We start from the raw sequence: 23,399 nt of genomic DNA on the forward strand, positions 1-23,399 counted from the left end.
AGATGGGGATGGTGGCCGCAGCTGTCGGTCCCCATCTATGGACAGGCGGTGGTGTGAGCGGACAGAGACCATCCTGGTGGAGGAGGAAGTAACCCCCCGTCAGGAGGACCTGGTGCCCTGCACCAGCCTCCATCATTACCAGCGCCGGGGCTGGCGGCTGGACTTGACCTGGAGTGGCCGTGCGGGGCTCTGTCCCATCTACAAGTGAGTGACGTGGAGCCTGGGCTGGCTGCCGAGCAGGAGAGAGCCGTGGGGTGACATCCTTAGAGTAGGGGAGGACTGAGTGGTGACCTGGAGAAGCGGGCATTTGGGAAGCAGGTCGTGGGTGGGCTCCAGAGGGGCGGGGGGTAGGGGTGGGGTTGGTGGATGAGTGGGCACTTCCGTGGGCAGCGCAGGGAGAGTCATGATGCCTGCTCCCCGTGCCTACCCTTCAGTCCGCCTTCCCGAGATCATTCTCGCTTTGGAAATTGAGACCAAGAAGGGAAAATTACATGATAAAGCCTCTCAGAGAGTAGGTGACCAGATTGAATGACCCAGGCCATTCCCAGGGATGGGGCTGAAAACTAACATCTTCTCCCCTCCCCCTACCTGGTGGACCCAGGTCCCCGGAAACCAGGCCTGCTGCATGGAACCAGACGGTGAGGGCTTGCTGCCCAGGCTGGGGTGGGGGGACACCCACTGCACCCTGGGTAAGCGCCTGAGATTAGCCCAGATCCGGGGTTTCTGGAGGTGGCAGGCTGCCTGGGGAGGGAAGTCCGATCCAGGCTGACCATCTGGCTCTGCCCCATTCTCTTTTTCTACCCACCACAGCTCTTGCCGAAGCCAGCCTTGAGGGCCACTGCTTTGCCACATGGCTGTGCCAGCTGAGGGCAGGCTCAGCTAACGCTTCCGTGGGAAGCCTGGAGGAGTGCTGTGCCCGGCCTTGGGGACACAGCTGGCGGGATGGCCGCTCCCAGCCCTGCCACAGCTGCTCCAGCCGCAAACTCCCAGGTGGGTCCACAGACCCCAGCCTGCGGGAAAGGCACAGCCCCGGCCGTCACCTGCTCCCCCGACGGGCAGTTAGAATTCTTTTTTTTTAAAATTAATTAATTTATTTATTTATTTATTTTTGGCTGTGTTGGGTCTTCGTTGCTGTGCACGGGCTTTCTCTAGTTGTGGTGAGTGGGGGCTACTCTTCGTTGCGGTGCGCAGGCCTCTCATTAAGGTGGCTTCTCTTGTTGCAGAGCACGGGCTCTAGGCGCGCGGGCTTCAGTAGTTGTGGCACGTGGGCTCAGTAGTTGTGGCTCACGGGCTCTAGAGCGCAGGCTCAGTAGTTGTGGCGCACGGGCTTAGTTGCTCCGCGGCATGTGGGATCTTCCCGGACCAGGGCTCGAACCTGTGTCCCCTGCATTGGCAGGCAGATTCTTAACCACTGCGCCACCAGGCTGCAGCCCAGGATGTGTGCCATCAGCTGCTGGACGGTGCATGCAGGGAATGCCATGCCCAGGTACAGGTGGGGGTGGAGGTGGCATCAGGCACTGGAGGGGTGGGAAGGGGGAGTGCCGGGGAGGTGCCAAACGGGGCACCTGGTCCAGCCACCAAATTGCTTTGGGCCGTCGGTCAGGGCGCCCCCTCTGGGAGGCTCCTATATATTATCTCTAAGGTCCCTTGCAGTGTTCACCTGTTTGGTTATAAACCAGGGCGTTCTGGAAGCAAGAGGAGGGAGGCGCTGGTGAGTACTGGAGAAGGCTGGTTGGCTGAGGGGCTGTCCCGTTTCGGCAGGTGCCCCCTGCTGAGTACCACGAGGCCTGCCCCTTTGCCTACCGTGCTGCGGCCCCAGCGGGCAGTGGGCGGGAGGAGCGGCTGGAGGCCGCGTGCCCCACCGTGGCCAGCTACGCCCAGGAGTGTGCGCGCGGCGCATCCACGTGCGCTGGAGGAAGCCCGGCTTCTGCGGTAGGGCTCCCGCCCGTCCCTCTGTGCGCAGCCTCTGGCCTCCCCACCCAGTGGAACTGGAAACTGACCGAGGGCCCTCACGTGGCTTCTGTTTCCTGAGGGGTCCGCCACCCCCTGCGCGCCCCTCTCGGGGGGCTGCCAAGGCCTTCCGGCTCTTCAGCGGCAGCGGGATCTGGCGGGAGGAGGGGAGCTCCTTGGGCCTCACAACCCACTCCTGTGCCCGCAGAGCGCCTGTGCCTGGGGGGCCGGCTGTGCTCGGACTGCGCCTCGGCCTGCCCGCCCAGCTGCTCGGCAGTGGGCGAGGGGGGCGAGGGGTCCTGCGGGGAAGAGTGCGTGAGCGGCTGCGAGTGCCCGCCCGGCCTCTTCTGGGACGGCGCCCTCTGTGTGCCTGCTGCCCGCTGCCCCTGCTACCACCGACGCCGGCGCTACGACCCCGGTGACATCGTGCGCCGGCTGTGCAGCCTGCGGTGGGTCCGCGGGCCTTGCTGGCCTTTTCGCTGGGGCTGGAGGCTCCCTGGTCCCCTCTGATCCCTCCCTTATGCTGTTTCCTCAACCTGCCTCCCTTCTGGGGCCTCCCTCACAAGAGACCTGTGACCTCTCAAGGCATAAGTGACGGCCTTGCTTAAAAACCTAGCCAGTGACCTCCATCAGCTGACCTCTAGTGCTAACGGGGAGAAGGGGGTGCCGGGGGAGGGAGGGACCAGGGTTTTGGGGGGGTGGGAGGGCGTCTCCAGCTCGGTCCCTCCCCCTCCACCCCCTCCACTCCACCCCCCACCCCCGCCCTCCGCCGTGGGGCCGATCCGGAGCGCGCCCTCCCGTCTCTCGCGCCCACAGCGTAGGCCAGGACGGCCGCTGGCTCTGCGCGCAGGCGCCGTGCCCAGCCGAGAGCGCGGTGGGCGGGGACGGGCATTACCTCACCTTCGATGGGCGGAGCTTCTCCTTCCGGGGCCGCGCGGGTCGTCGCTTCAGCCAGGTGCAGGTGTGCAGAGGACCAACTCCGGGAGCGGGATGTCGTGCCAGAGCGGGGGCCCTCGTAGGGGTGCTATGGGGGAGAAGGGACTGTAAGCAAACCACTAAATAAACAAAACACACAGTCGTCCAGGGAAAAGCTGAGAGAGAAACGATTCTGGAGGGAAGATGGCAGCCGCAGACCCCCAAGCCTGCCCTTTGGGTTCTCGCCTCCTCCTTAGGTTCCTGTGAAAGTCCCGCTGTCATCGCCACCCCAGCCCAGGGGCACAAAACAAAACCCAACCTCACGGTCCTTTCTCACACACGGGACAGCTGGGCTTGTCACCCGCTACTTCCTGTAAAACAACCCCAGGGGAAATAAGGGTCCTCCTTCCTCCCAGCCCTCTCCCAATAAAGTTAGGTGACTTCCCAGCTTCAGGCCCAGGCCACCTTCTTACACACATGGACACAAACAGGAGCTCGCACATGACATGCTCACACGTGTGCACGTAGATTTAGCGTGTGTGTGTGCGTGGCACACATAAGAGATGAGCATACATACCCACAGGGAGGAGGGAGAGGAGACATGTTGCCCAAACATGCACACACACACCTCCACATGTGGGTGCACGCGTGCACGCACACACACACACGTCTCACATGCCAGCCCTTGGTGAGGGTTAAGCCCCTTACCTCACAGAGTCTGGCTGGCTGGCAGGCGGTCAGCATACGTGCTGCATGGAAGCTGCCCCCAGTGTGTGCCGTAGGTGACCAGTAGAACAGGAGCTGCTCTCAGAGTCTGCCCCACCGCCACCATGTCCCTCACCGTCGGCCCCAGGACTTCGTAAAGAGGCAGCTACTGACTGTACTGGAGCACGGGGACTGCAACGCTGGGAGCTGCCTCCACGCCACCTCGGTCTCCCTGGGGGACACCCACGTCCAGCTCAGGGACTCAGGTAGCCGCAGCTCTCAGGGTACCTACCTACCAGGCATTCTGCCCCCAGCAGCCCTCTGGAGTGTGGCTCGGGCCCCAGGGGCCTCCTGTCATCTCTCCTCTCCCTGTGGACTTGGGGTCTGTCCAGCACCTTCCATCCACACCGCCCTGTGGTTCCTGAGCCCAGCTCTCCCGCCAGCCTCCCTCAACCAAAATCACTGCCTCAACTTCCCCCTCACTCTGCCATCTCTGAAGCAGACATAAAGTCCTGTGGAGATTTTCCAAGGCGTCTTCTGCCCCATCCTGAGGGGAAAATACAATTCATATAGTTCTGAGGGATCTGAAAGGCCTCTTGGGGTAACCAAGCCAGGCAGGCCCCTCCCAGCTCTGGACAGCCAGGGCCCAGTCCCAGCTCCTCCTGCACACTGACTCCAAGGGCAAAGGCAGAGTGGGTGCTAAGGGTCACGTGGGGGTTGTAGGTGGGATGCGTGACCTCCCAGGGGTCACTCCAGTTCCCCTTGCTCAGGGTGGGCAGCCCACCATGACACAGGCCCTCCCCCCTCCTACCCCAGGTCCTTCCCCTTCTCACAGCCCCATCCTGCAATGTGCCCTCCCCCCACCGTCATCAGCCCAGCCCAGCCCTTTGGGGGTGGCCCCCTCACAGACCCCCTATTGCAGGAGCAGTACTGGTGGACGGGCAGGATGTGGTCTTGCCCTGGAGCGGCACTGGGGCCTCAGCATCTCCCACGCCTCTTCCACTTTCCTGCTGCTGTGCTGGCCTGGGGCCCGCGTCCTCTAGGGAGTGTCTGACCCTGCAGCCTACATCACCCTGGACCCCCGCCATGCCCTCCAGGTGTGCCGGAGGGCGGGTGAGTGGCTGGGCGAAGCCACAGAGGGCCTGGAACCAGCAGGATGACTTCCTGACTCCTGCTGGCGACGTGGAGACCAGCATTGCCGCCTTTGCTAGCAAGTTCCAAGTGACAGGCGAGGGAAGGTGCCCCTCGGAGGACAGCGCCCCACTTTCCCGCTGCAGCACCCACACTCAGCGTCACATTTTCGTGGAGGCAGCCTGTGCCATCTTGCATGGCCCAGTCTTCCAGGTAGCCAGGTTGGGGGCGCTCCTCCTGTGTGCACCTGTAAAATGGGGTCAATACCTGCCCTGCCCTCCTCCTGGGCTACTGGGAGGGCCCTGGTGCCCTGCCAGGGCTGCTGAGCACTGGGAGGTGGCAGTGGGGACCAGAGGAGACAGGGAAATCCGTGGGGGAGGAGCCGACCCCCTTCCTCATCTCCCTCCAAGGAGTGCCACAGGCTGGTGGGCAGGGAGCCGTTCCACCTGCGCTGCTTGACAGCTGTGTGTGGCTGCCCCCCTGGCAGGGACTGCCTGTGCCCCGTGCTCGCTGCCTATGCTCGGCGCTGCGCCCAGGAGGGTGCCCTGCTTTCCTGGAGAGACCAGACCCTCTGCCGTGAGTCTGCTCAGCCGGCCAGCCCCATCCCCAGGCTCTTTCCTCCAGCACCTTCTAGGAATGGCTCAGTGGGATCCAACGGCTTTGCAGCAGGGGAGGGTCCCCAGAAGGACCTCTGACCTCGGCAGTTTGCTGGGTTTGCCTTCTTTCAGAGACGTAGGGACTGTCGGGTCCAGAGGGGTGGGCAGAGCAGCAGTGGCAATGCCCCTGACCTGCATGCATCTCTGTGCCCAGCTGTCCTGTGTCCTGGTGGCCAGGAGTACCAGGAGTGTGCCCCAGTGTGCGGTCGGAACTGTGGGGAGACTGAAGGCTGTGGGGAGCTGGGCAGCTGTGTGGCCGGTTGTAATTGCCCCCTGGGGCTGCTTTGGGACCCTGAGGGCCAGTGTGTGCCCCCCGGCTCATGCCCCTGCCAGCTTGGGGCCCATCGCTATGCCCCTGGCAGTGCTACCATGAAGGACTGCAACCGCTGGTAAGAGCACACACCTGTGGGGGGAGGCAAAAAGCTTGGGGGTGAAGAGGTGGAGCTTAGAGAAAAGGGGCCGGGGATGTAGCTCTGTGGATTCCGGGCCGATGGCATGCACGTCAGAATGACAAAATGCTGATAACTTCCCCTCAGTTGTGGAGCACTTTAGGGCCTATAAAGCACTTTCACGTATATTACCTTATTTAATCTTACTTAATTCTTACAATAACCTAGTAAAGTAGGAAGAGGAAAAATTGTTCCCATTTTGCAGATGAGGAAACTGAGGCTTGGATAGGCTAAATAGCTTGCAGAGTCACATAGCTTGTTAATGATGAAGGACTAGAACCCAGATCTCTGAATTCCAGTTGAGTGTGGTCCAGAGGCTCTTCAAAGGGTTAGGAAGTAAAGGCAAGTTACAGATCTACAGAGCCTGTGCCAGATCCAGGCTTTGGTGGGTGAGAGTGCAACTTCAGTGAAATCCTTTTCCTACCTGTGCTGGGAGTAGGTTTGTTCAATATTTCTGCCCCTCCCCAGAGCCCAGAGAATGGCCTCTATTGGAGTTGGGGCAGGAAAGGGTGACAGTGTCTATCCCAGGTATGGCCAGATGCTGGAAACAGTCCCACTTCCTGTGCTTGTGACAACTGGGGTTGGGGGTGAGACGCTCAGGTCTCCAGTGTCAGAGCTGGATTTTCCCTCAACGTTAGGGGCTCCAGACCCCTGGGATCCTGAGGCTCTCCCAGGGCAGGTCAGGGGCCTGGAAGTGAGTCTGGGTTTCGGCCTGGCCCTTACCTGCCTCCCCACCTCTGGCAGCATCTGCCAGGAGAGGGGCCTATGGAATTGCACTGCTCAACGCTGCGCCCCACCATAGGCATTCTGCCCCCGTGGGCTCGTCTACGTCCCTGGTGCCTGCCTCCTCACCTGTGACAGCCCCAGTGCCAACGGCTCCTGCCCCCCAGGCAGTATGGGGGGCTGTGTCTGTCCCCCAGGAACTGTGCTGCTGGTAAGTCCTGGAGGGGGCTACCCTAACCAGAGCCCTGCCCTGACCCCTGCCTGTGTGTAACTCGGGGGGGGGGGTGCATCAGGCAGTCCTCCAAGGAGCCCTTTGTTCCCGGCTTCTGCTCAGGATGAGGGCTGCATACCTTCCGAGCTCTGTCCCTGCCGTCACGGTGGGCAGTGGTACCCGCCCAACGCTGCAATCCAGGAGGACTACAACATTTGGTATGCCCAGCCCGTGACCTGTAACCCTGTGACCTAGTGACCCCTGGCTAGGGGCTGGGGTGATGGTGGGTGGGATATCCAGACTGGCCTGGACAACGGGAGTCCTCAGCATCCCTCCAAACCGAGGGTCTGTCTGGAGTTGCTTGGACTCTGGACCGGCTGCCTCCCCTGGATACAGTTCCAGGTCCCTGTCTTCGTGAATCTGTCTCCCCTCTCCCCGTTGCCCACAGGGTGTGCCAGGGTCGGCAGTGGCGCTGCACGGGCCAGCGGTGTGATGGACGGTGCCAGGCATCAGGTGCCCCCCACTATGTGACATTTGATGGGCTGGCCCTCACCTTCCCCGGGGCCTGCGAGTATCTGCTGGTGCGAGAGGCCAGCGGCCGTTTCACAGTCTCTGCCCAGGACCTGCCCTGCGGGGCCAGCGGCCTCACCTGCACCAAGCGCTGACCGTGCGGCTGCAGAGCACCGCTGTGCACATGCTGAGAGGTGGCTGCGACATGGAAGGGTGACGTTGCCAGGGAGGAGCACCCCAGGTGGCATCACAGCTCTGCATGGGTAGCCGAGGTCTGGGGTTCCCCGTGTCTCCCCACTGCTAGCCGTCGGTGCAGTGGGGCTGGCACCTCTTCTCTTGGCTGGGAATCATAATTCTGGAAGGCTCCATGAAATTAAAGCCCAGAGAGGTCTAATGACTAGCCCCAGGTCACACAGCTAGAGAAGCAAAGGAAAGGTTGGAGGGGAGGCTAGGAGGGCCTCGTGGGGATCTTAGAGCCCCTTTATCCCAAGGCTGAGCCTGAATGTCTCTCTCCCTCCACAGACCAGGCAGTGACAGTGAATGGGGTGAGTGTAACGCCCCCCAAGGTCTACACGGGCTCCGGCCTGAGCCTGCGCCGTGCAGGCCTCTTCCTGCTTCTCACCACCTGCCTGGGTCTCACCCTGCTCTGGGATGGAGGTCAGCCCCCGCCCCCAGCCATCTGACCCACACCCCGAAACTCCCCACAAACTCTTCCTCCTTCTCAGGTGTGGTCAGAGTCTCCAAATTATGTTTTCATAATTATATTTTTCTTCATTATGAAAGCAATACCTCCTCACCAAAGAAACAGTTTAAAAATACCAAGTTTTAGAGAGAAGAAATAAAAATAAATTTCCTAACATCCCACCACCCAAACCCAAGCAGTTGGCGATTTAGAAATAACCGTTACTGAGAAATCAAAGGAAATCAAAATAACCCCCATTGTGGGAAAAAGTCGCCTGCACTGAGGCCTCTGGGGCTGGTGGGTGTCACAGGCCGTCCTGGAGTCTGGAATCCTGCCCTTTGGAGAACTTCCCTACCCCCCCCACAACCTGGGTTTAGTTAGGAAAGTAGGCTCTCACTTCTTGCCCTTAGCCGCCCAAATGTAGGTCTCTTCTATCCCCACCAATCATCACCCCCGAAAGAGGGAGCCAGCGCCCCCTGGTGGGTGGTGGTACTTACCTGGGAAGGTCAAGCAGGCCCACATAATAGGCGCCTAGGTCTTCTCCCCGCCCCCTGCTCTAAAGAAGGCCTCCGGCATCCTGTCTCCACAGTCCTTCCCCCTGCTGCCCTCTCCGTCCAGGCACCCGGGTCCTGGTGCAGCTGTCCCCCGAGTTCCGCGGCCGGGTGGCTGGGCTGTGTGGAGACTTTGATGGAGACGCCAGCAATGACCTTTGGAACCGCCGGGGAACCCTGCCTGGAGCCCACGGCTGAACTGGCCGCCCACTCCTGGTGCCTCAATCCTCTCTGCCCCGAGCCACGGGACCTGCCGCCCCCCTGCGCCGTGAGGCTGGGCAGGAAAGGGGGAAGGGAGGAGGGGCAGCTGCGGAAACCCGGGGTGGGGGGCTTCGAGAGGCTGGGTGCTGCGGAGGAGTCTGGCTGGTCCACCGGGGTGTGCCCGCAGGTGAACGCCCACTGGGCCGGCTGGGCCCGCGCCCGCTGCGGGGTGATGCTGCAGCCGCTCTTCGCCCGGTGCCATGCGGAGGTGCCCCCAGAGCAGCACTGCGAGTGGTGTGTGCATGACATCCGCGGGTGAGAGGAGCAGGCCTGGGGAAGGGCAGGGCGTGGAGGTGGCGGGCGCTGGGCCCGAGCGCTCCCTCCCTCAGATGTGATTCAGGGGGCGACTGTGAGTGTCTCTGTCCGGCCATCGCCACTTACGCAGACGAATGTTCCCGGGCCGGGACCCACATGCACTGGCGCAGCCAGGAGCTCTGCCGTGAGTGTGCCCCGCCCTTGGTCCCCGATGCCCAATCCCACCACACGTTCAGCTCCTTCAAGGATACTTCTCCTAGCCTGAGAGCCAGCCATTCATTCATTCAAGGGCAAATACGTGTGGAGTGCTTACTGTGCGCTAGACACTTTCCTAGATGAACCAGACATGATGAAATTGCGGCTCTGTGGAGCGTGCACGTTGCAAATAGCCTTGGGAGGGGCTCGGCAAGAGTCTACGCCACGCACCCCCGTGCCCTCCCTGAGTGTCGCCTCAGGCTGGCTCGCCTGCTGCTGTTGCATCCTGGTGCCCTTGCACCTCAGGGACCCAAGCCTCTCTCCTCTCCACCCAGCTCTGCAGTGTGAAGGGGGCCAGGGGTATGAGGCCTGTGGCCCCATGCGTCCCCCCCCACCTGCCATGACCACGGTCCTGAGCCTGGGTGGCACTGCCAGGCTGTTGCCCGTGTGGAGGGCTGCTTCTGTCCTGAGGGGACTCTGCTGCACTGCGTGTAGGGTCAGAGTGGGCAGAGGGGAGGGGCCCACAAGGCCATGGTGACAGGGCTGGCACAGAGGGCTGCCGCGCCCCTTTTGCCAGAGCCCTGCCCTCTGTGATCTCAGGAGTCTGCCTCGAGCCGGCTCCCTGCCCCTGCGAGTGGCGAGGCAGCTTCTTCCCCCCGGGCACCGTACTGCAGAGAGACTGTGGCAACTGGTGAGTGGCGGGCCTCGGGGGGAGCCCTGTGCCCTGGGCTGGCTGAGCCCAGTGCTGCAGCTGATCCCAGGACACTGTGTCCTCAGCACGTGCCAGGAAAGTCAGTGGCTTTGTGGGGATGACGGTAGCCGCGGTGAGGGGCCGGTGCCTGGTGGTGCGGAGGGAGAGGCCCCATGCCAGGAGAGCGGGCACTGTGTGCCCCACGGGTGGCTTTGTGACTACCAGGATGACCGTGGCGATGGCTCAGACAAGGAGGGTGAGTGTCCCGGGTGGCAGTGGCCGAGTGGTGGATTAGTCCTTGAAAGTGTAACGGAAGCATGCGTCCTAGGGCGGCTTCCTAAGCTGCTGCTCTTGTTAGCAGCAGCTGCGACTTGTGGGCAGGGCTGTTCTGGTTTCTGGCTTTGGGGGCTTCTCTGGGACCCTTGGTCGGTGTCCTCAGCCTGCCTGCCCTCCCCACACCAGGCTGTGCCACCCCAGGCCGTGGGGAGGGGCAGATGTCTTGCAGCTCCGGCCACTGCCTGCCCCTGGCCCTGATCTGTGATGGGCAGGATGACTGTGGAGACGGGACGGATGAGCAGGGCTGCCCGTGCCCCCAGGACTCACTGGCCTGCGCTGACGGGCGCTGCCTGCCCCCCGCCCTGCTCTGCAATGGGCACCCTGACTTTCCGGACGCTGCTGACGAGGAGTCCTGTCGGGGTTAGCGGTCCCTACCCAGGACTCCAGCCCACCAGGCGTCCCCTTCCGAGAGACCCATCTTGTGGGTCCCCACCTGCCTGCCTCCCCTCCTTCACCAATCCAGCTTCCGGCTGAGCAGTGGGCACCTGTGGGTGTGTGAATGAGGGCACCCCAAACAGTGAGGAGAAGGGGCAGTGCCCCGGGACCAGCGCCTTTCTCTGGCTACAGGGCAAGTGAACTGCGCCCCTGGGGAGGTGTCGTGCGTCGATGGTGCCTGCGTGGGGACCATCCACCTGTGTGATGGAATCTGAGACTGCCCAGATGGAGCCGACGAGGGGCCTGGGCACTGCCCCCTCCCCTCTCTGCCCACTCCCCCGGCTGGTACCTTGCCTGGCCCCGCCGCTGTCTCCAGGGAGACTGCACCTACTCCCCAGGTGAGCGTCAGCCCCGGTGAGTCTCCTGGAGGGAAGGGGGTGAGAAAATGGGGTCTGGAGGCCTGGAAGGGAGGGGACAGTGCCTCAGAGGGAGGCCTTGGGGCAGATGCTGGGGGTGGGAAGGAGCAGGGCCCAGACTCAGCCTCCTGGAGACACCGGAATGAAGGAAGTGAAGGGCGTTTGAGGGGGACTGAAAGAGTCCAAACTTTATTCCCAGAAGTTCAAGGCCCCCCTCTAAACCGACTGGCGTCTAACGGGAATTCTTGGATGCTGCGGGAGAGCTTTTGGAAAACCAATAGGGCAGCAAAAAGCGGGAGCGGCTGGACTTGGGGAGGGCCGGGCGCAGGTAGGGGGGCCGGAAGGGCCTGGAGGGGGAACGGAGCCGGAGGCGGTGGAAGGGCCCGGCGGCCTGCAGGCCTCCCCGGGCGCCCCGCCGGGGTGGAGCGCGGAAGCCCCCGCAGCGCCGCCCTGCGGCCCCTTCGACTTCGCGAGCGGCGGCGAGGAGGACTGCGCCGACGGCGGCGACGAGAGCGGCTGCGACCGGCCCTGCGCGCCGCACCTCCCGCCCTGCGCCCGCGGCCCGCTCTGTGTGGCCCCCGCGCAGCTGTGCGACGGCTCGGACGGGGACCCCGGCGCCTGCGGTGAGAGCCCCGCCGGCGCGGCTACGCGCCTAGCGGGCGGGGCGCCCTCTCCTCCCGCCCCCACCCGACGGACCTCCGCCCCCTGCGGTTCGGGGTGGCGCTCGCTAGAGAGCGACTTAGGTCTGGGGGCCGCCGAGTCTGAGCGAGTTTTGTCCTCCTTGAATCTTTTCCTGGAAACTCTCTTTGAAAACTTTTGCCCGCCCGCCCAGCCCGGGGGAGAGAAGAAAGGGCTTTTGTCTTTGCCCACATTTGGGCTGGATGCATTAGAGGGTGGGCAGTGAGTGGCTCTGCCGCAGGGGGGGGGGGTCAGTTTGGGGGGGGCTCCCCCCAGCTTCTCCCTACCAGGCCTGGGGGTCCCCTCTGTGTCCCCTCAAGTCAGACCTTCACGGCCTGGCCACCTGGTGGCAGCTGGGCGCTGTCCACAGGCCCCATCTCCTCCCCTATGGCCTGCCTCTCCTGGACCCCTCACAAAGGTGTCTGAGCCAGGCTGTGTCCCCTGAGGGTTTTGCCTCATACCCCCAGCCCATGCCTTCGGCTCCCCGCCCTCCTCTGCAGGCTCCTGCCCCCCTGCGGCAGCCTCTTCCCCTGTGGTTTGGCTCCCCAGCTGTGCCTGAACCCTGAGCGGCTCTGCGATGGGCTCCCCGACTGTCGCCAGGGCGAGGATGAGCTGGGCTGTGGTAGGCACACTGTTCCCCTGAAGGAGGCCAAGGCTGGCGGGGGCCTGGGAGGTGGCTCTCACCCCCACCTAACTGTTTTCTCTCCTCTTCCCCTCAGAGGGGCAGCCAGTCCCAGGAGGCCCCAACAGAACAGGGCTTCCCTGCCCAGGATACTCCTACCCGGATGGCCTCTGCCTCGGTTTCCAGCTGGTGAGGGTGGGGAGCAGGTGGTGCCCCCAAAGCGGAAGTCGCCCTGACCCCATTCCCTCCCCAGGTGTGCGATGGGCAGCCTGACTGAATTGGCGGGGGAGGCAGGGCCCTCCCGGGAAGGGCAGGGCTGTGAGGCCTGGGGCCCCTGGAGCCCATGGGCGCTGTGCAGCCAGACGTGTGGGCCCGGGGTGCAGGGCTGCAGTCGCCGCTGCTCCCCGCCCAGTCTCCCGGTGCTGCGGCACTGCCCGGGCCTCGAGCCCCAGACTCAGGCCTGCTTCACGGCCGCCTGCCCAGGGGAGGGGTCCTGGGCACCAGGAGGCCAGTGGGGTGGGCGGGGCCTACAGAGAGCCGGAGGGAGGAAGGCACTGGTCCCCGGCCCAACCTCACGGCCCGCCTCCCCACTGGTCGGCCCTTCCTCCTCACCGTGGACGGTGAATGGACCTCCTGGTGTCCCTGGTCCCCGTGCTCTGAGCCATGCAGGGGCACCAGGACCCGGCAGCGGCAGTGCCGCCCACCCCGGAACGGCGGCCAGACCTGTGCCGTGCTGCCTGGGGACCCTCCCAGCACCCGCCAGACCAGTGAGTGGGCGGGAGGAGGGCACGGTGGGTGAAGTGTGGAGGGGCTGCTGGCGGGCGGCTTGTCCCTGAAGGGGACCCACCCTCGATGACCTCTGGTTCGGCTTCGTCTCAAGACCCTGCCCTCAGGACGGCTGCCCCAATGTCACCTGCTCCGGGGAGCTGGTGTTCCATCCCTGTGCCCCTTGCCCTTTGACCTGTGATGACATCTCTGGTCAGGCCGAGTGCCCCCCTGACCGGCCCTGCAGCAGCCCAGGCAAGGGGGCTCTGGGCCTGGGGTACGGCGGGCATGTCTGCCGGGACCGAGCTCTCCGCAGAGAAGCCTCACCCTGGGCCTTCCCTAGGCTGCTGGTGCCCCACAGGGCAGGTGCTGGGTGACGAGGGGCGCTGTGTGGCCGTGGCAGCGCCCCTGCCTGGTGGACGGCACCCACTGCTGGTGCGGGCAGCGCATCGAGGCCGACTGCCGGCTCTGCATCTGCCAAGATGGACGGCCCCGGCGCTGCCGGGCCAACCCAGACTGTGCTGGTGAGGCCCCCCCGGCCCTTCCTGAGGGGTCTCTGGTCTCCTCCCAGACCAGCCGGCGGGGCACCCAGCCCTGCTGCGGCCTTGCCTCTTGGCCCTCCCTCAGTGAACTGTGGCTGGTCATCCTGGTCCCCCTGGGCCGAGTGCCTGGGCCCCTGTGGGAGCCGGAGCATTCAGTGGTCCTTCCAGAGCGCCAACAATGCCCGCCTCGCTGGCCAAGGTCGCCAGTGCCGGGGCATCCACCGCAAGGCCCGCAGCTACTGCACCCGCCAGGGACCTGTGGGGACCTTGACCTCACCTCCAGCTCCCACTTGGGAAGCCGCCTGTGCTCAGGGTGCTTCCACGGGCCCCATGGACCCCAGATAAGGACCCCCGCACTCTGTGCCCCTATTAGTCTAAACACCAGGACTCCCAGTGCATCTTTGGGGATCCCTGGCCTTCTCCTGCATCAGTTTTATGCCCTGGAGGTCCAAAAAGGGGATGTAGGGGGCCCACAAGTCCAGGGATGGGTATGGGCCCTCTGGTTTGCACCTCGTGCCTCTGGAGGTACCTGGAGTGAGGCTTGTAGGGGGAGTAGCCATATCTGCCTGTCCAGCCCCCTCTGGGACCGCTCCGCTGGCACAGCTTGCTTCCATACCCCTCTCTTGGGCCAGCTGCAGTGTCTCGGGTTCGGGGTGGGGTCGGGGTGATGGGGTGACCAAGTGTCCCCGTTGTCCCAGGACTTTCCAGGTTCTATCACTGAAAGTCCTGAGTCCTGGGAAACCCCTCACTCCGGGCAAACCAGAATGGGGTGGCCCTCACCAGGTGTGGGGCGGCCCTCCCTCGCCAGGTGCCAGACGAGGCCCCGTGAGGGCTGTGAGCAGCACGCCGGGTCCGCCGAGTGGGGGATCGCTGGCGAGAGGGCCCCTGCAGGGTCTGCTGGTGTCTGCACGACAGCACGTCACGCTGCTCCCTCTACTGCCCGCTGGGCAGCTGCCCCCAGGTGAGGGGGAACAGGGGCCCTGGGGCCAGGGCAGCGGGGGCGGGGTGAGCTGTGTAGAGGCCAGGGTTGCGGGTCGGGCCAGGCAGGTGGCCAGTTCAGCACGTCTAGCCTGACTCTTGTGCCCGCAGGGTTCTGGTGGAGGGAGTGGGAGAGTCATGTTGCCACTGTGTCCTGCCTGGTGAGTGGGTCTGCGGGGTGGCAGAGGAGCCCCAAGGGGAGGAGGATGGCGAGGACTCAGAGAGAGCCACAGGTCGCAGCACCGAGTCAGGGGGGCACCGGCTACCCCAGCCTCAGGGTGGTGGGAGCCTGGGTCCTGGATGCTGGGGAAGGAAGGGGCCCTCTGGGGTGGGGCTGGTGGGGAAGAGCGCTTGTCTCTGCTCTCCTAAGCCCGGGCCTCAATCTCTGCCCGCCTCCTCTGACCTTTTTGGGGTTTTGCCTCCCCTGTGAGGTCAACCCTTGAGGGCGCTTTCTTTTCTCTGGTTCTGCTGGGCCAGATCTGGTTCCTTCCCTGTTCCCCCTAAGAGCAACCATGACAAAATTGGACTTTTCAAGAGCATCTTTACTTGGGAAATGAATTATAAATAAAACAGGAAGATACAAAGGCTCAGAAACTGATGTGCCTTTGGGTCCAGATTCCATATCTTAAAAGTGCACCCGTAGGCTGCTGAGGTTAGGAGAGAGCCCGCATGCACAGTTGTACAGGTGGTTCACTGCACAAGTTACGTGGCGAGTGGGGGCTAGGCTCTAGCCTGGAGGACCGCTTCCATCCAGAGATGCCCCTTTGTGGGATGCAAAGTCTTTGTCCCTGAGGGGCTTCTAGTATCCAGAAGGACATTTCCTGTTTTAGAGGCTTGTCCAACACCTGTTAGTAGCAGGGACAGTGTTCCATGGAGCAGAGGGCTTGGGGACCACTGTCGAAGGGGCGTCAGAAACAAGCGAAGTGGCTCAGACGCGGGGCAGGTGGGGGAAGCTCTACCGTGGAGGGAGGGGGTTGGGGTGACATCAAGTTCATTGAAGGCCTCACGGCCCGTGGAGAGCAGCCTGGGCACGGCCCTGGCCTCGTGGGGTTTGCTTCCTCCCCAGGGAGACAGTATGTTCGCTCTTAAACGCTTGAGGAGCACCTGCCGTGTCTGGGCACTGGCGTGGCCCTCAGGAAACCAGGACCAGAGCCCCTCAACCTTGAGGGACCTGGATGGCTTATGCCAGGAGAGCATGAGCTCTGGGAAGGCTGGGTCCATGCCATGAAGGTTGGGGGATGGGCAAGGGGGGCACTGGGAAGGGTCACGGTGGCAGCCTGAGCGGAAGGCCAGCTCGAGCCTCGGTGAACAGGGACCCCTGTGCCCACAGCTTTTTCCTGGGAACTGGGATGACGTGGCCCCCGCAATGTGGACGTTTGGCTGGATGGTGCAGGCGTGGTACATCTGGGTGTGGCCCCTCGATGTGCACCTCAGCGCCGCCCCCCACGGGGAGGCCAACCATGGCATCCCCGTGCCGGAGCTGCTGGGCTGTGAGCCAGGTACAGGCTGGGCTGGGGGCGGGAGCGGGCAGGAGGGACGGGCAGGACCCCTCAGCCATCCCCCTGCACCCGTGTCCCCACCGGCAGCGCCCCCATGCCCGGGGGTTGGGCACCGCTGTGCCAGTGGCGAGTGTGCCCTGAGGGGGGCCCCGTGCGCTGGTGTGGAAGGCTGTGAGGCCGGCTCCGATGAGGAGGGCTGTCTGCCCCCGCCCGCAGGCACTGGCAGGCGTGGGGCACCCGGCTGCCCCGCTTAGCCTCGTAGGGTCAGCCTTGTGGGAGGTACCTGCGTCGCCTTCACCGGCAAAGTGCCCGTGGGCCCGTTGTGCTGACCTGCTGCAGACGGGTGCCTTCGGAGGGCCCTTCCCGCTGTGGGGTTCTCGGCATCTATGCCCCTGTCCTAGAGTCTGGAGGTCAGTGGTTCTCAAAGTGTGGCCCCTGAAGCCGCAGCATCAGCATCACCTGGAAGGTGGTAGCAGTGCAGAGTCTCAGGTCCCAGCCTGAACCTCCTGAGGCAGACACTGTGGGGTGGGCCCCAGCCATCTGGTTAACAAGCCTTCCAGGGGATTCTCACCTTTAGGACCACTGTGGAGAGCATCCCCTTGCCTAGGCTTAGCGCGCAGTGCCCGCCCAGGTTCCCCGCCCCAGACCCACCCAGAGATGACCCCCTGCCCGGATGGGGCTCTGAAGCTGGGAGAGCCCCTGGAGTCCCCTTGGTTATTTTTCCTCTCAGAGTCCCGTCCACAGCCTGGACCCCGGCCCTCTCCTCCACCCAGCCTGGGCAGCTGCCCGCCCCCCCCCCAGCCCAGGGAGGTGAGTGCGGAGACTCTGGCCCAGCGGGGGGGGTGCAGGGCCTGGGGAGCTGGCCTCGGCGTCCCAGCAGCCCTGCATCTCCCTCTCTTCACGGTCAGCCAGTGTTGCCTCCCTGTGCGTCCCTGCTGCTACTTTCTGGGTCAGGCCTTCGGCGCTGAGCCTCCTGGGGCCAGCCTGTTGCTGGGCTGGGGGCCAAAGGGATGGCCAGAGGGGCAGGAGCACAGGGCAGATGCCTGGCCTGGAGGAGTTTGGGAGACAGGAGAGGCCCGCGCCCGGTAGTGAGGTTATGCCCACAGGGCAGGCACCAGGGCATCAGGTGCTCAGAGCCACCCTGAGCCCAGAGTCCCCAGAGGCTTCCTGGACGAGGCTTGAAGGATGGGGGGTGAGGGGGCGTCTGTAACAAAGAGACGAGGGTGGGCACTCTCCCACTGGAGAACAGCCCGGTTGGGACCCTAGAGGGGAGGGTGACCACCGCACTCAGGGCTTGCGTGGGTGCTGGAGGGGGGAGTGACGGGGGTTTGGGGGAGAGAGCCGAGTGGATCCCCTCAGGGGGCAGTGAGAACAGCTCCTGAACTCCTGGCGCCTGGGGGTGCGGAGCCTTGAGGTGTTACAGAGGAATGAGGCTCCACACCCGGCTCTGCCCTGCGGGGCGGGGGGCGGGGCTGTGGGACCCAGTGCATCCCCATGGGAATGAGAGGCTGATGCCGGGACACCGGGCTGGGCAGCCCTGGGGGCTATTGCTGTGCAGGCAAGCTGAGCCCTCTCCCTCCGCAGGGGCTGGCAGAGGCAGAGGCTGAACGCTGGCGTTCCAGCAGGGATCACCCGTGCCCCCCACAGGTATGTGCCCAAACTCCAGGCCCCCTTCCCAGCCCCCCAGCCCGCCTGTTCTTTCAGAGCAAGGGGCTGTTACTCTTCAGAGTTCAGTCTTCTGACCTCTCTCGTCCCCTGACTGAGCAGGGTGGGCTTGGGAAGGGAGACGTGGTCACCGTGGATGCCTTGGCCGGGTCCTGTCCCTGCCCACCATCCTGGACTCGACGGTACGAGGCCCCTGGCTGGTCCCCAGGGCTGAGCCTGTGCCCTGCAGGGTGGCTGCTTCCCCCAGAGCCCTGGCCGGGCTGTGGGATGCCGCCTGGCACTCCCTCCGCTCGCCCATTTGCCTGGTCAGGCACCCCTTTCTGGAGTGTTTGCACAGGGAAGCCAGGGTCACCAAGTTAGCACGGTCCTGAATAGGACAAGGAAGGGGCTCCCTGTGGCTGTGTGCCAGCCCCCCCGCTCATGGCCACCTGGTCCTTCACCTGCACGGGAGCCCAGGACAGCCATCTTCAGAGAGAGGTGGGTTGGTGGAGCTGTCAGGGCAGCTGGGTGTGTCCTGGCCTGACCTTCTCTCTTGGGACATGTTCGGCCTGTCTCACCACCTGCCTGGGCCTCAGTTTCCCCCTCTGTGAGACCAGGAGCACTTATAGACGACCCGTATGGTCCCTTCCCGAAAGTTCTGAGGAGAGCTATCCTGGAGCCTGGCCAGCCCGTGTTTCTGTGTCTTTTGTGAAAAGCAGATGAAGCAACTTGTACCATCACTCGGGTCTGCAACATGCAGACTCACGTGACGAAGTCTAATCTCATTCTAAGCCTGGTTCTAGAAAAAAGGCTGTCTTTTGAACATGAATCTCTTGTCAGCAAATGAGAGGCTCAACCCCCTTTTCACTGTAGCTGCCAGGAGGCTCACAACCGATTTCTCAGCACCACTGTAGCCACGGGCAGATCCTGAGTCTCTGGTAGCGTTTTCTCCTCCTGCTGCCATTTGTGTCCTCTGTTCTTTTTCTCCTTAAACGTTTCAGTTTATTATAGTGAGTTTGACTCGGAAGCTGCCACATGTGTCTTCTTGAGAGTACAAATCTCATTCAAAACTAAGCGTTTTGGGCTTCCCTGGTGGCGCAGTGGTTAAGAATCTGCCTGCCAATGCAGGGGACACGGGTTCGAGCCCTGGTCTGGGAAGATCCCACATGCCGCGGAGCGGCTAGGCCTGTGAGCCACAACTACTGAGCCTGCGCGTCTGGAGCCTGTGCTCCGCAACGGGAGAGGCCGCGACAGTGAGAGGCCCGCGCACCACGATGAAGAGTGGCCCCCGCTTGCCACAACTAGAGAAAGCCCTCGCACAGAAACAAAGACCCAACACAGCCAAAAATAAATAAATAAATAAAAATTAAAAAAAAAAACAACTAAGCGTTTCTTCTACTTTCGGTTAAAGCCCTTCTTGTGCTCCTAGGACTACTGAGGCCCATTTCCTTTTTGATCTGAAGCCCCTCGGAAGGTGGGGTGTGGGCTGTCCTCACCCTGCACCACCTCGAAGCCTGGGAGACACTCTGGAGGGCCCACGTCAGCCTCATCTCAGGGAAGGGGGGCTGACGGGCCTCACCCGTCTCCCTCCTGCACCCCCAGGCAAGGGGCCAGTGAGTCTTGCGTCCACATCTCACCCAAGCCTTGGGGAAACTGTGCAGACCGAGACCACTACCCCTACCTCCCAGCCTGAGGCCAAGGCCCTGAGACCAGAAATGGCAGCCATGACGGTGCTCCCTCCACACCCGATGACGCCTGTGGCTCCTGCTGGTAAGATGCCTTCTACCTGTAGAGACAACTTTCTGGGTGGAGGGGTAGACAGAGGCCCTGGGAGCTTGACTGCTTTGCTCCAGGTCACCCAGCTCGAGGTCAGGGATCTGGTAGGACCAGGCCTAGGACCCAAGTCTCCTGATGCAGTTCCCTACTTTTCCATTATCTCAAGAGAGGCAGGAAGTGAGGGCCCACCAGATGTCAGGAGGGAGGTTGGGGGCTGCTGGGAGGTGACTGAAGGAGGGAGGATGGGGCGGGGGGGTGCGATGCCCGATCAGCTGGCTGTGGTGATACCCACAGGACAGAGCATTACCCCGGGGCCCTTCCCGCCCGTGCGGTGCAGCCCAGGCCAGGCGCCCTGTGAGCTGCTGGGCTGTGTGAAGCAGGAGCAGCTGTGTGATGCGGAAGAGGACTGTCTGGACGGCTCCGATGAGAGGTCCTGTGGTGAGCCTTTGGCCCTGCAGGGCTCTCCGGAGGGTCTGGTGTCATGTGGGTGGTAATGGCAAGACCGCTTTAGGTTTGAGGAAGTCCCTGCCCCCATTTCTAACAGATATGAGAAGGTCCTGAGAGAGGCTAGAGGCAGCAGGGAGTGGAAGGAAACTGAGTAGGTAAAAATAGCCAGGAATGTGTGTGTCTTTGGGGATAGTGAAGAGGGAGCATGGGATAGGTGTTTCATAAAACCTCTCTGACCTTTGAGGATACTCATTTACCTATCCATCACCCATCCATTATCCGTCCATCCATCATCCACCCATTCATCATCTATCCATCCATTCATCTATCCATCCATTCATCCATCCATCTATCATCCACCCAACCATCATCTATCCATCCATTCATCCATCCATATATCCATCCATCCGTCATCCACCCAACCATCATCTATCCATCCATTCAACCATCCATATATCCATCCATCCATCATCCACCCAACTATCATCTATCCATTCATTCATCTATCCATCCATTCATCCATCCATCCATCATCTACCCAACCATCATCTATCCATATATCCATCCATCCATCATCCACCCAACCATCATCTATCCATCCATTCATCCATCCATATATCCATTCGTCCGTCATCCACCCAACTATCATCTATCCATTCATCTATCCATCCATTCATCCATCCATCCATCCATCCATCCATCAAAAGTAGATCACTGTGCTCAAAGCCTAGTCTTCCGATCAAGAGAAGAGAGATCAAGCATTAACCAGTCATAGGAAGGGGCACTCCAGAGGGTACCCATCAGGAAGGGATACCTGGGGGAGTGAAATGTTCTTCTAGACACTCTGGCTTCTCTCTGGACCCTCCAAGAGCTGTTGTCAAAGAGAGAGACTGTGTGAGATCGTGTGTGGACCAAAGACCCCATGATCTCACCTGCATATAGTAGAGAGAAGCCTGCACTGGGTGCAGGAGGCATCAGGAGGAAGGAGAGGCCAGAGCCTCGGTCAGCAAGTTCTGTTCTGTGCTTGGCTTGGGGTTGAAGGGGCTCGGTTTATCATCCTCGGTTTATCAGCCAGAATCACTTGTGTGGCTCTCTTCCCCTCCCCCACCCCTGGCACGGGCAGCGAGCACTGTGCCCTTCCCGGTGCCCACCACGGCCCTGCCTGGGCTGCCGGCCTCGAGAGGCCTCTGCTCGCAGAGTCAGCTGAGCTGCGGCAGCAGGGAGTGTCTGCCAGCCGAGCGGCGCTGTGACCTGCAGCCCGACTGCCAGGACGGCTCGGACGAGGACGGCTGTGGTATGTGCCGGGCTGGGGGGGCACCCTCTGAACCCGGCCCACCCGTCCTTGCAGTGGACTGTGGGCTGGCGCCCGGGTCTGGCTGGAGCAGCTGCAGTCAAGCTGTGGCCTGGGCCTCGCCTTCCAGCGCCGGGAGCTGTGGCGGCCTCCCCTGCCTGGGGGCAGCTGCCTGCCCAGGTAACGGGCATCCCCTCCCAAGCCTCCCCAGCCCCCCAGGTGAGACACCCACTCCGGGGAAGTGCCCCTGCTCTGCTCTGAGACCCGTGTCCAGGCTCCAGGACTCTAGGAGGACAGCCCCACCTGACGTCCCAGCCTCGCACCTCTCGAAGGCCTTGTCTGAAGCCCCAGCCCTGCCCTCTTCCTGCCTGAGTGTGGGAACTGGAGCAGCGGCCGGCCCTCCTCAGAGCGAGGGTGTAAACAGGCTGCGCCCCTGGTCCTGGGCTCTGAGCCGGAGGCCCTGCAGCGCTTTCGTTCTGTGGATCTGAGGTGGGGGCCCCCACCCTGCCTCTCTTTCCATCCAGGGTTTCCCACCCGGGGTCTCTTCCGCCCCACAGCTGGCCTTCTATCTGCTGCTGCCGCGGGCGCCCTGCCCCAGGATTCCCGCCATCCTAGACCCTTTCCAGGGACCAGAGCCTTTGCCCCTAGAGATCTTTCCACAGGTCACTGCCACCTAGGGGAGGTTTCCTGGGACAGGAAGGGAAGCTGTGGAGTCCCCGGGTGTGCCCTAAGCCACCCCGCTGGCCACTGCCCAGGCTCCTCTCTGCCCCTTGGCCCTGCTCCCTCTAGCACGGTCGCACCTCCTTGGGCTCACGTGGTCCACCTCCGTTCTTCTGTCCCCCACAGTGGCCGGGGCGTGGGCCGTGTGGGAGGCCTGGGGGCCCTGCAGCGTCTCTGGTGGGGGAGGCCATCGGAGTCACCGGAGGAGCTGTGTGAACCCCCCGCCCGAGGATGGTGGTGCCCCCTGCCGCGGGGCCTCCCAAGAGAGGGCACCCTGCGGCTTGCAGCCCTGCACAGGTGGCACAGGTAAGGAGAGCTGGGCTGGGGCGGGGCCATCCAAGAGGGGAGCCCCTTAGGGGTGGGGCCGGCCTCCCGCTGCCCACCCTACCGGGTGCCCATCCCCCCCAGACTGCAGGCTGGGCCGTGTGCGTGCGAATGCTGAGCTGTGCCAGACGGGGCTGGTGCCCCCGTGCCCACCTTCCTGCCTGGATCCTGAGGCCAACAGAAGCTGCGGCGGACACTGTCTGGAAGGTGAGGCGGGCCCAGCAAGCAGGGGTGTTGTGGGCAGAGTCCTCGGGGGAGTGTGGGGCGTCTGCCTCCCCTTCCTACCCGGGGCTGAGTGCCCTCCTCCCCGACCCCGGATGCCGCTGCCCCCCGGGCTCCTCCTCCAGGACTCTCGTTGCCTGCTGGGCGAAGCAGCCAGGGTGCCCTTCCTCCTGGACGACTGCAGCCGATGGTCAGGGCCTCCGCCCAGTGGGGAGGGCCTGGGTCAGGGGACGCTCCCCTCCCCCCTCCCCCTCCCTCCTCCAGACCCCCGCCCTGAGAAGGGTGGGGTCGAGCCTGCTGGTCACTCTGCCTGGGCGGTCAGCAAAGCCTCCCCATCCGGGAGGCGGCCCTGGAACTGGCCTCGATGTGTGGAGCTTTTTGGGGGGAGGAGATGAGGGCCTGGACCCAGGCTGGCCTGGGGGGCGCAGGGTGTCTGAGAGCAAGGTGTGGGCATGAGGCTATGGTGGGGGGGGCTGGAGGGGGCCGGTCAGAAGCTCTTAGGGGCCAGGACTGCTGTCCTCTTTCCGCTGCTGGGGCCCCTCAGGCAGAGCCGTCCCAGCAGAGGTCTCTGCGTCTCACTGGTGCGCAGGGCGACGGGGCAGCGGGCAGAGCAGGGGAGTTGGGGTGCAGGCGTGGGTCCACGGGGGGTCCGGGCCAGGCTCTTGCAGCAGGAGAAGGAAGGAGGGGCCGGTGGAGAAGGGCGGCTGGGTGTCTGAGGGGACTCTTGGGTTTCCACATTGAGGCTGAATGAAGGCCAGTTGTTTAGAAGGCTCTGGAAGTTTTGATCTGGGAGAAAATGTGAGGATGGGTAGTGGACATGTCGAGGTGCCAGCCAGGTCCACAGACAGAGGTGGGGCCCCAGTGAACCAGATTCAGCGG

At 63.2% G+C, this 23,399-nt stretch overlaps 1 protein-coding gene across 1 annotated transcript in view; it reads left to right on the forward strand.

Moving 5' to 3' along the window:
• Nucleotides 1–23,399, forward strand: part of LOC133096690 (SCO-spondin-like) — a 43,610-nt gene that overhangs the window by 2,719 nt on the left and 17,492 nt on the right. Inside the window, 55 exon segments of the mRNA XM_061198289.1 lie at nt 46–204; nt 602–668; nt 671–689; nt 811–1,058; nt 1,424–1,486; nt 1,762–1,885; nt 1,888–1,932; nt 2,159–2,399; nt 2,767–2,911; nt 3,719–3,836; nt 4,493–4,540; nt 4,543–4,669; nt 4,710–4,914; nt 5,112–5,277; nt 5,512–5,746; nt 6,551–6,740; nt 6,864–6,958; nt 7,189–7,397; nt 7,400–7,444; nt 7,773–7,907; nt 8,551–8,660; nt 8,662–8,751; nt 8,872–8,999; nt 9,074–9,183; nt 9,530–9,573; nt 9,576–9,690; nt 9,795–9,885; nt 9,972–10,141; nt 10,348–10,581; nt 10,789–11,004; nt 11,456–11,635; nt 12,410–12,573; nt 12,576–12,792; nt 12,924–13,083; nt 13,193–13,332; nt 13,421–13,466; nt 13,468–13,601; nt 13,705–13,852; nt 14,425–14,462; nt 14,465–14,580; nt 14,689–14,934; nt 15,928–16,324; nt 16,829–16,884; nt 17,660–17,714; nt 17,717–17,743; nt 19,343–19,510; nt 19,811–19,954; nt 21,087–21,257; nt 21,312–21,353; nt 21,356–21,434; nt 21,587–21,625; nt 22,096–22,280; nt 22,383–22,505; nt 22,614–22,710; nt 23,065–23,210. Of these exon segments, the coding sequence (XP_061054272.1) occupies nt 46–204; nt 602–668; nt 671–689; nt 811–1,058; nt 1,424–1,486; nt 1,762–1,885; nt 1,888–1,932; nt 2,159–2,399; nt 2,767–2,911; nt 3,719–3,836; nt 4,493–4,540; nt 4,543–4,669; nt 4,710–4,914; nt 5,112–5,277; nt 5,512–5,746; nt 6,551–6,740; nt 6,864–6,958; nt 7,189–7,397; nt 7,400–7,444; nt 7,773–7,907; nt 8,551–8,660; nt 8,662–8,751; nt 8,872–8,999; nt 9,074–9,183; nt 9,530–9,573; nt 9,576–9,690; nt 9,795–9,885; nt 9,972–10,141; nt 10,348–10,581; nt 10,789–11,004; nt 11,456–11,635; nt 12,410–12,573; nt 12,576–12,792; nt 12,924–13,083; nt 13,193–13,332; nt 13,421–13,466; nt 13,468–13,601; nt 13,705–13,852; nt 14,425–14,462; nt 14,465–14,580; nt 14,689–14,934; nt 15,928–16,324; nt 16,829–16,884; nt 17,660–17,714; nt 17,717–17,743; nt 19,343–19,510; nt 19,811–19,954; nt 21,087–21,257; nt 21,312–21,353; nt 21,356–21,434; nt 21,587–21,625; nt 22,096–22,280; nt 22,383–22,505; nt 22,614–22,710; nt 23,065–23,210 (7,310 nt within the window).

This window comes from Eubalaena glacialis, chromosome 8 (assembly GCF_028564815.1).
Source record: "Eubalaena glacialis isolate mEubGla1 chromosome 8, mEubGla1.1.hap2.+ XY, whole genome shotgun sequence".
Taxonomy (NCBI): domain Eukaryota; kingdom Metazoa; phylum Chordata; class Mammalia; order Artiodactyla; family Balaenidae; genus Eubalaena; species Eubalaena glacialis.